This window comes from Argentina silus, assembly GCF_951799395.1.
Source record: "Argentina silus genome assembly, chromosome: 22".
Taxonomy (NCBI): domain Eukaryota; kingdom Metazoa; phylum Chordata; class Actinopteri; order Argentiniformes; family Argentinidae; genus Argentina; species Argentina silus.
Window position 1 is genome coordinate 12,167,110 of NC_139676.1, and position 17,342 is coordinate 12,184,451.

General features: G+C 45.7%; 4 protein-coding genes across 4 annotated transcripts in view; 3 read left to right on the plus strand and 1 right to left on the minus strand.

Moving 5' to 3' along the window:
* Positions 1–17,342, minus strand: part of klf1 (Kruppel like factor 1 (erythroid)) — a 165,735-nt gene that overhangs the window by 104,888 nt on the left and 43,505 nt on the right. The window lies entirely within an intron of this gene.
* LOC310822097 (tetraspanin-1-like) lies at positions 301–6,251 on the plus strand. Its single transcript, XM_083694392.1, has 8 exons — positions 301–350; positions 2,832–2,914; positions 3,997–4,212; positions 4,398–4,472; positions 4,619–4,726; positions 4,927–5,055; positions 5,172–5,264; positions 5,816–6,251. The coding sequence occupies exons 2-8, from the start codon at positions 2,858–2,860 to the stop codon at positions 5,870–5,872; spliced, it is 735 nt and encodes a 244-aa protein (XP_083550518.1). The 5' UTR covers positions 301–350; positions 2,832–2,857; the 3' UTR covers positions 5,873–6,251.
* Positions 6,613–10,123, plus strand: LOC310821547 (tetraspanin-1-like; the record flags this gene model as incomplete). The annotated part of the gene is made up of 8 exons (XM_083693633.1): positions 6,613–6,644; positions 7,094–7,202; positions 7,689–7,886; positions 8,259–8,333; positions 8,442–8,549; positions 8,942–9,097; positions 9,364–9,447; positions 10,064–10,123. The coding sequence occupies 8 exons, from the start codon at positions 6,613–6,615 to the stop codon at positions 10,121–10,123; spliced, it is 822 nt and encodes a 273-aa protein (XP_083549759.1).
* Positions 11,841–12,720, plus strand: dand5 (DAN domain family, member 5; the record flags this gene model as incomplete). The annotated part of the gene is made up of 2 exons (XM_083693635.1): positions 11,841–12,275; positions 12,427–12,720. 2 exons carry the CDS (start codon positions 11,841–11,843, stop codon positions 12,718–12,720), a joined length of 729 nt encoding a protein of 242 aa, XP_083549761.1.

Below are 17,342 nucleotides of genomic sequence, written 5' to 3' on the forward strand. Positions count from 1 at the left end.
CCGTTTTTATGTTCAGTGTTGTGTGTGTGTGTGTGTGTGTGTGTGTGTGTGTGTGTGTGTGTGTGTGTGTGTGTGTGTTTTTACTCTTTGAGAAAATAAAATATTTTAACCTCACAGCAACTCGGTGATAAACGTTCCCCCTGGTAGGACTTTGCCCACCAGGAAGTAGGGCCTACCAGTGAAACCGGCCATTGACGTGTTGGTCACCCCCCCTCCCCCCACACACACACACACACCCCCTGTGTGTGTGTGTGTGTGTGTGACCAGTGACATTGAAGGATAAAGGGCTGTGGGAAGCTCGTTAAAGCAGACACTCCTCTCAGACTGCAACAAGCATCACCTCAGCACAGGTAAGAGATTCTTGCGTTTTGCTAAATACAGTACCAAACTATGAGACTTTAATTTAAGGTAATACATAATAAACTGTAATTGAAACAACACAAAACATGATCGATAGATACACACTTTGTTACAGAAAACAGAATTGCCTGTTTACATAACCATCATGTAGAAAGAGGCAGACGGCTTTGGCTTTCATCAACTGAATCCTTTCACATTTACATTTGCATTTTTGACATTTAGCAGACGCTGTTATCCAAAACGACTTACAACACAGTACATTTGTCTAAAGTCTAAGTAAGTGAATCATCTACACATCAGCCATCATAATTGTTATTATGATGTTGGGGATTATTATAATTGGATTATTATCATTATTTATTTACTTTTTTATTAACAGTAGAGGAACTGTACAGAGGGGTAGACGTTAATTTCATCATGTTTACTTAGTGTGTAATGGTCATGCAGATGCATGTTCTACCGTGAGGAATGAGGAGTTAATAATAAGTCACTGTCCATAACAGGTGACAGAAGGCTAAGCCCCCATAGGGAAATTACTTCCCTGTTACTTGAAATGCCTCTGTGGCTGAGAGGCAGGTTCCCCTTAGAAGGCAGGTTCCCCTTAGAAGGCTACTCTTTTCTATTGAGGTGAAACCATGTCATTAGGATCTCTCCCATCCATTGTTACAATCGGCTGATGGTTTTTTGCTCCTATTTTGATGGTGTTGGAAACATCACACTGCAGAGTCACTAGATATCTTCAGCCGTAGATTGAAGACCCGTCTCTTCAGGCTACATCTTAACTGTCCCTCCTAAAGACCTCTTAATCCCCACTACCCCCCTGTGCAAGTTTCTCTCCTGTAATTTTTTTTTTTTTTTTTAAATAATACAAAAAATCTTCCTTTCTTCTAGCAGTGTGACTGCCTACGGCCCCTGGTCCGAGCATAGATTACTTTTTCTTATGATGACTGATGGATAGATGATTGACTTACTTAGACAAATGTATTTGCTGTAAGTCACTTTGGATAAAGGCGTCTGCTAAATGCCATAAATGTAAATGTCATGTAAATGATGTAAATGTAAATGTATGGTAACACTGTCTCTTTCTGTGTGTCATTTATTTCCGTGTGATGGGAACGTTTACGGCTATTTGGGTACCTGGTGACAGTCATCAAAATGCCCTAAAGACCATGACGCGTAAACAGCAATAAGGAAAAACATGGCTGCTTTATGCCATAAAAAAACTAGGCTTGGCTCACAGACGCTTGTCTTAGTTCTCCACCAAGCCGGAGCTACAGTCCTGTAGGAAGGGTCATAAAGGGTCATAAAGGGTCATAAACGTTATAATGGTTCTTTGTTATTGCTGGGTGTGTGCCACTTAAGATGGTTCTTCCGTGCTACTGAAGTGAAGAGGCTGCCAGGAGGATTCAGATAAGAGGCCTTGGCAGATTGTTTCCTTCTTCCAGCATTGTGACTGCCCCTAATGGCCCCCTGGTCCGAGCATTGATTACTTTTTGTTATGATGACTAATGGATAGATGATTCACTTACTTAAACAAATGTATTTGTTGTAAGTCGCTTTGGATAAAGGCGTCTGCTAAATGCCATAAATGTAAATGTAAATGTAAGACCAGACCATAATGAGCTACCTGCTCATTGTAAGACCAGACCATAAGACCATGTACTGTAAATCACTCCATGTATGTGTCAACAATGTCACGTATCGTTGGTTTGCGGTATGGTCCTCTTTGTACACTCCATAGGAACCAATCACTCGACCCGTAAATTAATTATTTAAAAGTCATCTTCATGGACAGCAAGAGACATTTGATGTCAGTTCCCCTGTCCTGTTTTTCTGACTTTTTTTTGGCAGAAAAAAGATTATGTTCTCACAATGAATAGTATCCTTACATTGTACATAGGATATTTCCATATTCAGTAGCTCAGAGTTCAAAGAGATGGACTATTTGGATGGTGTGAATACAGTGTGGCTACTTCTCTATAGGTTTAGCGTGTAGTCCCAGCCGAAATGAGGAACCTAATCAGCCATGTGGAAACACTATTGTTGGTTATCTTCCTGAAATTTGACTGGCAAACCTTGTGTACTCACACTATAGCATCCAAATAGGTCCTACAGCAATGACAGACTAGTTTCAGTGGTCTCCCTCTTTTTGGACAGTTCATTTGAACAGAAACCGAGGCGATTGCTCCATTTAGTCAATAAAAGCTAAGTTTAGAATGTTGCTCCCCCCCTTATCAGTCACTCTGAGTTAATGTGTAACTTCAGAGGACGCGTGTAAGACATGTGTGTAGTATGTGTGATTTCAAATTACTTTTTTTTCTCCTGTAGTGTTAACACACAACTGATTACCCACCTCAGAGTAACATATCCTTGACCCCACACACTGTCCTCAAACCGTACGAACCAGGCCAAATGCATGTCCAAGTACACCTCCAAGCTGACCTTTGAGCTCTTGTTTGTTTTCCCTTCAGCAGTGAGAATCCACAAGCCAGCCAAGATGTGTTGCTCCGGCCTTCTCAAGACGATGATGTTCATCTTTAACGGCTGCATCTTTGTAAGTCCTCCGTGGCCTTCGGTCCTCTGTGGCTCAGTTGGTAGAGCATGGTGTTAACAACACTAAGGTTGTGGGTTTGATTCCCGCTGGGACCATATATACTGATGAATGTATGCAGTCATTGCAATGTAAGTTGCTTTGGATAAAAGCATCAGCTAAATGGCTAATATAAAACTAAGGGCTAAGACTCTCTTTCAACGTCTATACCAGTATACCACTTTGTAACTATGGCCGATACATTGCTTCATTCTCTGGTGGTATTAATCTACTGTTAATAAGAAAAAAAAAAAAGTTAAAAAAAGAATCCTTCCTTCGTCTAGCATTGTGACTGCCAATGGCACCTGGTCCTAGCATAGATTTCTTTTATTTTTTTTATTATGATGGCTGACGTATTGATAAGTCGCTTTGGATAAAAGCGTCTGCTAAATGTCAAAAATGTAAATGTAAGAAATGTGTGGATATTGGAACACAGCCTCTGACTGCAATGGAGCGGTGTTACAGCTGCTCCTGCTCCAGCACTCTGGCCTAGTCGTCCGCGCAACATCCAAGTTGAACTCCACGTTGAACTCGCCTGTTAGTGTTAATGACCCCTTCTGTGTCTGAAGGTCACTGAGGTGTGTTTTAGGAGTGCGTAGCTCGGCGCTACTGTTAGATAAGAAAAACGTCCAGAACGATTTTTGTCGCTCAAAGTATCAAGGTTCCTGTATCATATCTATCAGATAAGTATATTGGCTCTAAGTGTATCGGCCGTTTCATGTGGGAGCAATTGGATTATCTGTTTAGTACCCAGCAGTAATACGTCATATGTTTCGATAGTAAGTCGATGGAAAAACCTGCTTTGTCATTCTCACCAGACAACAAGCATTTGCTTATCGAGCAAGTCATGGTTGCTTGCAATTGATGGTCCCGCAGACCAGACTCGTATAGTTTTATGGTGTCAACAACATTTGCATGTTCTGTGTTTCATCTGGGAACACTTTCTAGGTCTTATAATTCTATTACAATGTCGCCCCCTAGTGGATAAAACTAACAGTCCACTCTCTACTCTTTCTTACTCCCACCTTCCCGGATGTGTGCTTCAGGTGGCGGGTGTGGCCATCCTGGGCGTGGGGGTGTGGGTGAAGGTGGACAGCAGCTCTCTCCTGGGGGTGCTGGACAGTATTGATGACGCCCCATCTGAGCTAGCCCAGCTAGCTAACGTAGGCTACCTGCTCATTGGCATAGGGACTGTCCTCGTGGTCATGGGCTTCCTGGGTTGCTGTGGGGCGATCAGGGAGAGCAGGTGCATGTTGCTGACGGTGAGTGACCTTTCAGATTTGACACTTGACCTCAGGGTCACTTCCAGGTTGAGCAACTTTTGGAGCTCTGCAGACCTTTTTTTTTTTTTTTTTTTTTTTTTAAACCTAATGTCGTACCCAATTTTGACCCCACCTGATTTGGACCTTTCAGATTTTTCCTTAATGGTTTCCGTTCTCCTTTCCAGTTCTTCATCATTGTGCTGCTCATCTTCATCGCAGAAGTAGCCGGGGCAGTGGTTATTCTGGTCTTCCAACCATTGGTAGCCAACAAATTAACATTAACACAATTACAAGACATTTTAAAGGAGACTTTCTTTGGCACGACTGACGGTTTTGACAATTGTCTGCCGATGCCATTATGGCATTCTTTATTTAATGATGTCTTCTGATTTCCGTTGAATCATAGGTTGAGGAAATCCTCACAGACCTGGGCGTCAAGATGGCCGACAGCATTAGGAAAGACTATGGGAAGAGTGAGAGCATGACCTCACTATGGAACGGCACCATGAATGAGGTATACTACATGGACACAATGATAACAATACACAGCTGAGTCTACCAGCGGTGGAGTGTGTCACTGCCTACCACCTCCCATCGGCATTCACACCAAACAAACATGTTGATGTTTTAATGGAGATTACAGGCTGCAGGGAAGACCATGGCGGGACGTGTTATGATGTAGTAACAATGTGTCCCTCTGTGTTTCCCTCCTAGTTCAAGTGCTGTGGGTACAACAATCAAACAGATTTCGAGGACTCCTATTTTGTCAACTTGACGTCAGTATACCCGCCCACGTGCTGCAACACAACAGGCCTGTGCACTCCCCGCAATGCACAGTTTTCGGTACAGACTTATTAAGAGATTGGGGGGATAAAGGGAGTGATTACATGTGCTGTGTTAGCTTTTAGTGCTGTATCGCATGGCCAAATAAACAGTCTTCTTCTTCTGGTCTCTTTCAGAGAGTTGATGGCTGCTACACCACGTTTATCAAGCTGATAGAGGACAACGCTCTCATCCTTGGAGGCGTAGCGTTGGGCATCGCTGCTCTAGAGGTAGAGTGGACTTGTCACAGTGACCATCTTATGATGACTGTTGGATAGATGATTCACTTACTTAAACAAATGTATTTGTTGTAAGTCGCTTTGGATAAAGGCATCTGCTAAATGCCATAAATGTAAATGTAAATGTAACCTTAAACTGTTACATTTGCAATATGAGACAAATGATTGTACGGGCACTTCCATTGCTTGGAATCGATGTACCAGTGTCCTGTTTCAATAAACCCTAACCCTAACTCCTAACCCCTAATCCTAACCCTAATCCTAACCCTAACCCTAAACCTATTAGTTTGTGTACGAGAGAATGTGAATATTGGAAGAGTAATATAATATAATAATACATGCCATTTAGCTGACGCTTTTATCCAAAGCGACTTACATTGCAGTGAGTGCATACATTTTTCAGTATATATGGTCCCCAACCTAAGCGTTGTTAGCGCCATGCTCTACCAACTGAGCCACAGAGGACCACAAGAGATGGTGCATAGTGTTGTATGTATCTCAGTGTACATTGTGTTCACTCTTGTTCCTTCCATCCTTTTCAGATCGCTGCCATGATCGTCTCAATGAGCCTCTACAAAAGCATTGGCGATGACAAATAACATCAAGCACTTGGACTGTCCATAACCAACACCAACACCAAGCCTGTTCCGTCAACACCCTAATTGATCATTAAATACGTGTCACTGTCAGATTTAAAACACCTGGATCGTATATTATTGATTATCAAAACATTACTAAATATGATAGGTATTATAGGACAAACAGGAGATACATACTGTGTCTGTGAACGTTTATTCCGTTTATATGATGTTTGAGTTAATGACTGTTTTGTATCATGACGTTCTGTGTTGAGAAAGGAGATTACACATGTTGTAGCAGTCACTGTTTTATTTGAGGTGGTCTGAATGTTGTTATCACTTAAAAATGTTTTAAAAGATATATCTTTTGTACATAAAACAAATAAAATGTACACATAAATTGTCCTCTGCCTTTTTATTCGTTTCAGAAATTCGTATTCACCTATTCTTTTTAGCAGGAAATGATCAACAAGATATTATTTGCCCGCTTTGATAAAGTACTAAGTATAAGGATAAGTAAGTATAAAGATAAGTATTCAATGCGGTTTTATCTAAACTTAACTAAACTTGACAGCCTAATGTTGGTATAAAATAATCTTGGTTCAACTAGAGGACCTACTGTACAGGGTACAAGCCAGCAGAGGGCAGAAGAGGCACTTTGTTTTTACATTGTATCCAGCTACAAATGACGTCGCCTATGAAATTTTATGATTTTTTTTTTTTTTTTTTTTAAACAAAATTCCATTGTGACGCCACTGATTATGACCTCCTGTCCCAGGTCTCCGTCGCCCAGGTAACGGGCGCGTATTGCCACGTGCGCTCGTGCGATTGTCACACCAGGACCAGGTCAGCGCGTCAGCCTGCTTACTGTACATTAGCAAACGTTAGCCTCCGACTGTCACCTGTAAGGTAATTATTGATAAAAAAAAAAATCAATATGAATGATCGAATGATGTTGGTTAATTGATTGAATAACATATAGCTTTGGTTAGTTAGCTTCTGGTCAGGAAAACCAAGGCGGGCTTACCTGCCAACTATATGCCAAGGCAATATCACTTTGTCATATGCATTAGAAAGTTTGTTCCTTCTGCATACATACCGCAAACAGCCTATCCTTCAATAATAGTAACTTGTTCAGCTTTGAGTGGCCAATAGACAAAAAGAAAAAAACAAAACGTGATATAAGATAAAATCAGATAATGATAAGAAAAGATCCTTAATAATAATGTGTGTTTTCCATAGATTGAACCCATCGGTTCATGACCCAGCCATCCTGTCAGTCATGCCCAGACTGCATTACCTGTATGGCCTGTTAAGGTACCTGATGCTGCTGCTCAGCGGCATCATATTTGTAAGTAACATATATAATAATATAAATGTTTAATTTAATATATGTGCCATTTAGCTGATATCCAAAGCGACTTACATTGCAGTGAGTGCATACATTTCAGTATATATGGTCCCAGCAGGAATCAAACCCACAACCTAAGTGTTGTTAGCGCCATGCTCTACCAACTGAGCCACAGAGGACCACAAATACAACACCAACAGCGTTTTCACCACACATCAATGATAACTGATGATAATGCAATAGTTTCACCACACATCAATGATAACTGATGATAATGCAATAGTTTCATGGAGGTATCTTACTAGAATCATGTCTCTGACTCCGCCCACATTGCTTCTACCTGCAACACACCTGTCGGGCATCAAAATGTAGAACAATATACGATTAGAAGTGATGACTGTGATGATCAAAGCTACATCTGCAGTATCACAGCATACACTCAGCGCCATGGATGTGTGTCTCCCTCTCTACTCTCTGTCCCCTCAGATCAGTGGCTTTGTTCTCTTTGGGATGGGCGTGTGGATCAGGTACGGGGCGGCCACCTTCGTCCAGGTCATGGGCTCCTTCTCTGCCCAGCTGGTGACCGTCAGCTACATCTGTATGGGCGTGGGAGCGGCGCTCTCTGTCCTCGGCTTCGTCGGATGCTACGGGGCCTTGAAGGAGAACCGCTGTCTGATCATGTTGGTAAGAGAGGGGTCACATTGTGTGTGTGTGTGTGTGTGTGTGTGTGTGTGGGAGTCTGGGGTCACATTGTGTGTGTTGTGGGAGTCTGGGGTCACATTGTGAGTGTTGTGGGAGTCTGGGGTCAGTTTGTGTGTGTTGTGTGGGAGTCTGGGGTCAGTTTGTGTGTGTGTGAGAGTCTGGGGTCACATTGTGTGTGTTGTGGTAGTCTGGGGTCACATTGTGTGTGTAGGCCTATGAGATGTGCAGTGCCATGCCATAGTTTTAATATCCGTATTATTATATTAGTGTTGAAGAAATGTCATCAGTTCATATCCCAATTTTCAAGCACGTTCATCTTTTCTCACAGTATTTGTTTGTTTTCTTCCTATGTAGTATTTCTTTGTCGTGACGATGATGTTCGCAGCAGAGCTTATCGGGTCCGTGTTCGCCCTGGTCTACAAAGACCCGGTAAGCGATCCCCCCAACAGGGAATCTTCACACACCATCTCAATGGAAAGTTGCAACAAATCCAAAGTTGGAAGGTCAGCAGATGGATGCTAATGCTGTCTCTTTCAGGTGGACGTTATGATCCGCAGAGCCAGTAAGTCGTCTTTGGTGACTTCCTACATGGGACCAGTGTCCTCAGACCCGATATCAGCAGCGTGGAACAGCATCATGATCAACGTGAGCCGACTTAGTGGACTCTTCATTTACCTGGGTTAGGGTTAGCTGGGTTAGTTATGCCCTGGCTGGGCATGCCGTTCTGTACTGTGTATATTACTCCAGCTAGTACAGTTTTGAATGGCAGTGGGCCCACATGTCTGCTTCTTAACGTTTATCTGTTTGTCATTTCCGTAGTAGAAGTTGTGAATGGGTGTAAAGGTTATGGGTGTAAAGGTTATGGGTGTAAAGGTGAATGGGTGTAAAGGTTATGGGTGTAAAGGTTATGCTGTAGCATGTCACTCAATGTAACTCATATCTGCTGCGTGAATGTTGCTATGGACAACCCCTGAATAACCCTGTCTTCACCTCTCTCTCTCTGTCTCTCTCTCTCTCTCTCTCTCTCCTGTTTGCAGTACAAATGCTGTGGCTTTGAGAACTCCACAGAGGATTTTAAGAGCTCTGTGTTCAGCGCCAACACAGGGCTGCTGTACCCCAAGAGCTGCTGTGTTGACATGTGGGCCTCAGCCTGCGACGGCCTCAACACCACCAAGAGCCTGCTGCACCCCGAGGTACAGAACAGCACCCCTCATCACCCCCACCACACACACACACACACACACACACACACACACACACACACACACACACACACACACACACACACACACACAAACACACATACATGCATAAACACACACACACACACACACCTCTTTAATCTCTAATGGTGTGTGTGTGTGTGTGTGTGTGTGTGTGTGTGTGTGTGTGTGTGTGTGTGTGTTTTGTAGTGTGTAATAACACTCTGCTCCTCTGCGCTTTCTTTCCTCCTCCCCAGAGCTGCATCACCAAGGTCATCCACGTCATCCAGGACCAGAGCGTGGTCATCGGCTCCACCGTCGCCGGCGTCTGTGTCATGGAGGTGAGTCACTAATAAACCACACTAATAAAATAAACTAATAAAATAATCAGCTTCTCTGGTGACCATAAAGGGTTAAGAGACATAGACCACATAGCCAGACAAGATGGCCACCGTGTCGGTCTCCGAACGAACAATGGACGCCATTTACTGTAAGCTGTTTTGAATAGAAACATGATTGAGATGAAATGAAAACACAGATCCCTTATCTTGCCCTGGCGTCCAGTAAAATCTCAGGTTTTGACAGTCAGTGAACATGCCGCTGGAATATGGCTCTCTAAGGAACATATGTATATGCCATTTAGCTGACGCTTTTATTCAAAGCAACTTACATTGCAGTGAGTGCATACATTTTTCAGTATGTATGGTCCCAGCGGGAATCAAACCCACAACCGTAGCATTGTTAACACCATGCTCTACCAGCTGAGCCACAGAGGACCACCAGAAGAGCTGCACAACAACACCGAACATCCTCATCACATGAATGAACCATCAGCAAATATGACCGATCCCATGCAACCCTATTTTCAAATAGACATGGTTTCCCCCTCAGGGTTATGGGCTGTTGAATCATTCTATGGTTCCCCATCTAATTTGCATGTGTTTGTTGTGTTTGCAGTTAGCTTCCATGATCGTGTCCGTGGTGCTGTTCGTCAGACTGGGCAACAGCTACTATTAGACCACCACTCCAGCACCTGGGGTCGCGACCTTTAGGCGTCCAGAGCCAACCTCAAAATAAATGTCACTTGCAAATGAAGCCTCTGTCATAAGAATGGGGTTATTATGCTTATGGTAGACATTTCATCATATATTTTTTCTTCCAAGTTGATCACAGTCTTTATGGAAAACCTTGTGCCAAAAGTGTGTGTGTGTGTGTGTGTGTGTGTGTGTGTGTGTGTGTGTGTGTGTGTGTGTGTGTGTGTGTGTGTGTGTGTGTGTGTGTGTGTGTTCCTGTGTGTGTGTTCCTGTGTGTGGTTGTCTGTGCAAGTCTACAAACGCAGATGTAGGCCACACAGGAAAAGTCTTTGACAACAGCGCCCTCATGTGGAACATATCTAAAATGATAACCTAAAATGACACTAAAAGTGTCAAGGCAAGGTAACATCCAGCTCCAGTCTCCCTAGGGCCTCTTCACACAAACGCATCCCTGAGAACCCTCCATGTTGTTGTGTGGTCACCACTTCACACAGTCCGGTCCGGTACAAATGCCGGTATAAATGCCCCTGGGAAAGAGATGAAGGGGTGGAAATGGAATAGCCAGGGGCCGATTACCACCTTGGTCCCCCATGGGAACTCCTCACAGGGCAGACAGCCAGCGACTGATCAGGTCACGGGTGAGGGAGCAGGCAGGGATAATGGTATTATGATGGGTCATCATCACAGTCTGGCAGGCAGGCAGGCTGCACCTCGTTGCAAATTGATAATAAAGTGGCTGTTTGTCCACCGGGCATAAAGCCATAATGACTTTACCACCGTGCCATCAGAACAACTTGGGTGGGGAGAGTTTGAGTTTCAGTCCAGTGTCTGGTGCTCTTTGGATATGTTTGTTGGACACTCTCATAGGTCATATGCAAGACGCCTTCAATCATTCACAGCAGACTCCAGTGTGTTTTGGTTTTCCAACAGTTTAAATTAAGTTTTTACGTTTACATTTTTGCCATTTAGCAGACGCTTTTATCCAAAGCGACTTACCACAAGTTCATTTGTCTAAAGTAAGTGAATCATCTATACATCATGAGAAAAAAACTATCTATGCTAGGACCAGGGGCCATTGGCAGTCACAATGCTTAATCATATGGCTTACATCAGACTTTGTTCTACTGTGTATGGGGTAGAATGTAAAGAAAACCTATACTTGTATGTACAGAAAACCTAAACTTAATGCATTATTGAGCACTAAAGTATTATCAAAATCAAAACAATGAGATGGTGAGACATTTTCGTTCCCACACGTTTTCTTGAAAACTGTAGACTATCTCTCCCCCTTCAAAGCTTCTCGCCACGTTTCAAACACCCACACTTGTCATAAACCAAAACCTTTTATGTTGACAATGTCCCTGGGCCTTGTAGACCATGTACCTGGGTGTGATATAGCTGCCGTTAGGATGGGAATTATGACACCTTTCATTATTCAAACGAAGGTGAAGGCTTGTTGTTCCTTATAAAAAGGTGGTCAACTAGTGTTTCATACCACTGACAGCAAGGTTTCCATTCGGAACCTTGAACCTTCAACATCTGTAACAACAATTTATTAATTTACTGGCTAATAGCTGTTTTTTAATGAAATCCTGAACGATTTTATCCTTAAAGATTTTTACTGTAGCATATCTGTTTATTTCTTTGAAGAGAAAATGGCTTTTTTGATCGGTTTCGTATTTTTCTCAACTTTTGCTGCCATGGCTTTTACGTTTCCCCACAACGCCATCCAGAGCGTTCTAAAGGGAGCGAAGGACTTCGAATCATCAGGCAACGGTCCAGACGAACCCGTTCGGGGAATAGTCAAAGTAGTCAAACTTAACCCTCATCTCCTGGCCCAGTCGGGTCTCTTTAGCCGAGGACTTGCCCTCCACGCCGCACCCAGCAGGCCGAGAGTGCCCTTCCCTTCATTCTTGGCCATGGGACGTCCGGGCCCTGCTGCGCTCTCTGTGCCCTCGGTGCAGTTGCACCCGCGCCACGACGGTCACGCCGGGGTGGATGTGAAGAGGAGACAGGGTTTTGAGATGTGGCAGAAAGCCATGGACAAGAGCGAACACGTTAAGATGTCCATGGCGCTTCCCCTCAACTTGAAGGACACGGCCAAACAGACGTGCGCTGCGGTGCCTTTTACGCAGGTAAGGGATTTAAAATAAACCAGTAGCCTTATTGTCGTTCGCAGTGTCACATAAAACGAATGATTGTTCGAGTAATGTTTTATTTAATGGGTGATGATTGACATACACGTTCTCATCTCATACGTTGATACATCTTTGCTTACTTTTACAGCGGGTGACAGCAGAAGGGTGCAACACGGTGACCGTCCACAATAACTTGTGCTTCGGTCAGTGCAGCTCACTTTTCATCCCGTCCGGGGGGGAGTTCGCGGGGCTGAGCGGAGCAGGGGGACACCGCCGTGCACCCTGTTCCCGCTGCGCTCCATCCAAATCGCGCACGGTAGTCGTGCCTCTGCGCTGCGGAATGGAAGTGCGGGAAAAGCGTGTGATGGTAGTGGAGGAATGCAAATGCGAGACAGGTCGCGAGGAGGCGAGTGTTGAGGCCATGGCCCCCTCGCACCTGTAGCCGAACTGGTTCCTCACGGGTCACATCCAATGTAATTTGACCTTTTCCCTTCAGAAAACCGGACTATTTTTGCTACCTATGTTTATGTTGACTATTTGATATCAAAAGTCATGTCTATTATGTTTGCGTTGTAAATGACAATGTCTGGAATTGTGGACAGATTATGTAGGCCTATGCCATTGTATTTGTGATAGTCTGAATTTGTAATTCAGAGAAAAAAACGATTTGGAGGCAAATGCCACCAAGGCTTGTAGACATGTGACCCAATATTTCGGTCATGCGAATTTCTGTTAAAACCTAGTGGTCAGAATGAGTCATCCACACTGGATGGTGTAATGTGAAATAACTTGTTTAGATTTTCTAAACGTAATTATAGTGTCTTCGTCATTAAAACCGTCTATTCTAAACTGCTTGGCCTACCACTTGTCCCCCCCTCCCTCTGTGACGTCATACAGTTTATTGGCACACGAAAGTTTAAGTCGCATGCAAGGAAATCCTTATAAAAACATGCATTTTTAGTTTTCATCCACCTCATTTAAGTGTTTACTTCTTCCAGTATATTTTATTAAACTGCTTTGTTTATTTGAGTTTCACCAGGGCACAGTACACAGTGCACTTACATCTGAAAGCACTGAGCTTGTGTGTATACCAGCGTTGAACATGAGTACTTAAAAGCAGCCAACATACCGGTAATTGTTTCAGCATGAACACTGAATTATGTATTAGATCCCCAACCCCCCGCAACCAACCACCCCTCTCATTCTCCTCAGTCTCCTTTCAGACTGGTGGGAATTCCTACATCCTTAAACCGCAAATGCACTGACTGGAGTGTTTTCAGTCAGGGCCGGAAAAAAAAACGATTATTCATTTATTTCCTGGCACCTGGACCTGGTAAACTGAACCCATCCCGTGCATCCTATACATTCCCAGGGCAGCATAAAGAGAGGGTTCTTTACATTGACTTGGCATGCTGTCAAAATGGCTTCTTATGGCTATTTGTATTCAGTGTTTTAAAGCATGATGCTTTTGGGGGGTGCCTATTGAGCCCAATCCGATTTCATTAGCATTGCATTTGCATCTGCGGCTTGATGACTATATTTTGGGGGGTTTGGTGAAAAATATTTGCCCCGGTCTTAATGATATAGAATTAGGGGCCTAGTTACAATGAAGTGAATGTGTTTGGGGCGACGGCTGTGTTTGATCCCGGTTACTTGGAGAGGTTGAGAGCTAAACATAATATCCAGTTGATGTTGGTTGTTAGGGTTAATGGTAACTTCGGCCCTGTACCTCAGGAATGCCCCTCCATCTGAATCCCCCTGCTGTTTCTCCAGAACTGCAGCCCTCTGTCCACACGGCCGTCTCCTCTGATATCGATTGTTCATGTCGTCGGTTAACTAAACCGCCCTTGTCCGAGCAAACTGAATGTCTGCTTAATGTTTCTCGGTTATAATTAGAGTTTATTGGGGGGGGGGGGCGGGGGGGTCACACTGTGTAAGTTAGATGTCACACAAAGAGTCTTCATATCTCTTCACCCTGTACCCCCCGTCCCCGTCCCCCGTCCCCCGTCCCCCGTCCCCCGTCCCCGTCCTCCTCCATCCACATTCCATGTGACTCCTGTTCCATTCTTTCTCTCTTCTCTGGAGAGACAGAGGGAGGAAGGAGGGAGAGAGGGAGGAAGGAGGGAGAGAGGGAGGGAGAGAGAGGGAGGAAGGAGGGAGAGAGAGGGAGGAAGGAGGGAGGAAGGGGGGAGAGAGGGAGGAAGGAGGGAGAGAGGGAGGAAGGAGGGAGGAAGGGGGGAGAGAGGGATGAAGGGGGGAGAGAGGGAGAGGTGGAACAAACGAGGTGCAGTAGAGTGCGCCACTTAGCCAGACAGATGTCAGCCCTCTTGCATTGTGGGAGCCGGTGAAGCACTCCTGCGTTGTTAAGGATGCCCTGGTTCCCATGGCGAGGGAAGGGGAGGTGGGGGGATTGGTTCTGGGCTCGGGGACGAAGCGCTGCCAAGTTGAACGCCTGGGGGATCAGATCAGCGTCATGGGTCGCTAAGTGGCCTAGTTAGCGCTTTAAGACGCTCACACAATGAGCTGTGTGATGTGTGAGCGCTTTCTTCAGGGGGGCTCCGAGTGGGCAGAGGGTATCGTAAATGATCACATTTCAATCGGGTCCCGTCCCGTAAAAGGGTTGAAATGTGATTTCCATTTTTGAAAGGGTCCAGGGGTCAAGGCCAGAAATCGATATCAGTTCACATTCCGAGTCCATTACATTGCCAGAGTGAACCACAGCTTGTTCAGGTAACAGTGTCATGTAAGTGCATTGCCTCTCAGTTAACCCATCTGAATCAATTAACCCAAATCACCGATCAAACCAGGCATGTAAATCACAGCCCTGACCACAGCTTGACTGAGTACCTCTCTGATGGGACCCCCAGGCCATCTACATTGTCCCCATATCTCGAGGGCTGTGTTGGGTCCTGTTCTCTACGAGGAGCCCAGACAGTGGCTAATTGAAAGACCTGGGATGGAGACAGTGCACCGGACCTTACCCAAATGCCTGGGGCTCTCCTGGGGCTGAAATGCCAGGCTGGGGGGGGGTCATGGTGCTGGGGGCCTGGGCGATAGCGATAGGCTAGCTGGCCTTTGCTCCAGCACAGTGGTAGCTACATACACACACACATTGTGGTTCTACCCAGGAGCAGCTGGCTACCATTGGCTCTCCGGGAGACAGTGCCCGGGGCGGTGCCAGCTTGCTGGGCGGGTGCTGTGTGTGTGTGTGTGTGTGTGTGTGTGTTTGTGAGTGTGCGTTTGCTCGTCTGTGTGTGTGTATGTGTGTGTGTGTGTGTGTGTGTGTGTGTGTGTGTGTGTGTGTGTGTGTGTGTGTATTTGTGAGTGTGCGTTTGCTCGTCTGTGTGTGTGTGTGTATGTGTGTGTGTGTGTGAGTGTGTGTGTGTGTGTGAGTGTGCGTTTGCTCATGTGCGTGCATGTGTGTGTGAATGTGTGCGTGTGTGTGTGTGTGTGACTGTGTGTGCGCGTGTGTGAGTGTGTGTGTGTGAGTGTGTGTGTGTCTGTGTATGGACAGAGATAGGCGTAGCCGGGGGGATGGGCAGGCACACAAACTGGAGGGCTCCATTAATGAGGACTCTATGAGAGATGTGCCAGGGTGCCAGTCTGTCTGTGAAGCTCCTGCTGCACAATTAGTGGGGAAGGGACGTCTGCTGCTTCCGCCATTGCATCATGACTGAGTGATCTCCGTGCTTTTAGGGGTTTAAACAGTGGGATGTTTTGAGAACGCTTTGTTGTTTCAATTATATGCCTGTTGTTTGTTATCCAAGCCTTTTTCCACGTTGACGGTGAACGTGTGAAATCCGTTCACTGCAGGTAGAAAAACACCAGTGTGAGATGAGAGATCACCGCTTACGGAGGGAGAGAGAGAGAGAGAGAGAGAGAGAGAGAGAGAGAGAGAGAGAGAGAGAGAGAGAGAATGAGAGAGAGAGAGAATGAGAGAGAGAGAGAGAGTGTGTAATGTAGATGGACAAGATGTGTGTTCACAAACAGCATGGCTAACTGCAGGAGATAGCAGTTGTTAATTTCAGTCCTATATCATATTCCCTGACAGACAGAGGCCTGGTTCTGGTGGATTAGAACCAGTACGTGTGTGTGTGTGTGTGTGTGTGTGTGTGTGTGTGTGTGTGTGTGTGTGTGTGTGTGTGTGTGTGTGTGTGTGTGTTTGCGTGTGTGTTTGCGTGTGTGTGTAGCAGTAGTCGGGGTGGGGGGGTAACTGTCACTTCAATGATGTCATTGTGGCAGGTGCAGTGCTGCATGAGATGCAGGTGATGTCTCTCATGCTCCGTTAATAATTCCAATTAAAGTAATTAAGACCTGGCATGGTCTAATTAAGACCTCCGTCCCCCGTCCCCCCCACACACACACACACACACACACTCCCTCGCCCTGCTGTGGGCTTTCACCACCGCAGGCCGCCATGGCCCCCGCCACGTGCCATCCACCCCCCAACCCCCCCCCCCCCCCCCCCTCATGGGTACGCAGACTGGCACCGTTCTCGCCACCCGCCCAGATAGCGCCGCCCGCCCACCCGCCTGCCTGCCCGCCCGCCTGCCGCCTGCCCACGGGCGTTAAAAAAACATGGCGTCTAAAAGCGTCTAAACGGTCCACTTCAGAAGCACTTAAGAGACCCCTCGACTCAACTTATTGTGGAGGGACGACAGGAAGGAGAAAGGGGGTGAGGAAGAGAGGGGAAGAGAAAGGAGAGAGGGAGGGAGGGTTGCCAAGTAGGTTCCTAACGAGAGAGAAGATAGTTTTGTTTTGTTAGGGCCCTTCTTTCCGTGGAGGCGGAGGAGGAGGAGGGGGGGGGGGGGGGGGGGGGTGACATGTCACACATGGTTTTTGGATGGAGGGGGAGGTGGGGGGGGGGTGAACGAGGCTGTGAGGGATGTAGGGAGGGGGCATGGTGTAAAAAGGTTCCTGTCGTTGCCATACGCTTGAATGGTTTCGGGGGTTGTGTTGAGCTGGGGTGGTAGTGACACATCTCCTCCTGTTTACATCGGCTCTCTACAGGAGCTATGTACAGTAAGTTACTGCTGAGGAAGACAGAGAACTCTGCACTGTCTC

What these genes read in the sequence shown, in the direction of transcription:
- LOC310822097 (XM_083694392.1), top strand. Translation starts at nt 2,858, where the DNA reads ATGTGTTGCTCCGGCCTTCTCAAGACGATGATGTTCATCTTTAACGGC. An exon ending in TCTTTAACGGCTGCATCTTT is followed by an intron (nt 2,915 to 3,996) that starts GTAAGTCCTCCG and finishes TGTGTGCTTCAG; the next exon opens with GTGGCGGGTGTGGCCATCCT. An exon ending in CCCGCAATGCACAGTTTTCG is followed by an intron (nt 5,056 to 5,171) that starts GTACAGACTTAT and finishes GGTCTCTTTCAG; the next exon opens with AGAGTTGATGGCTGCTACAC.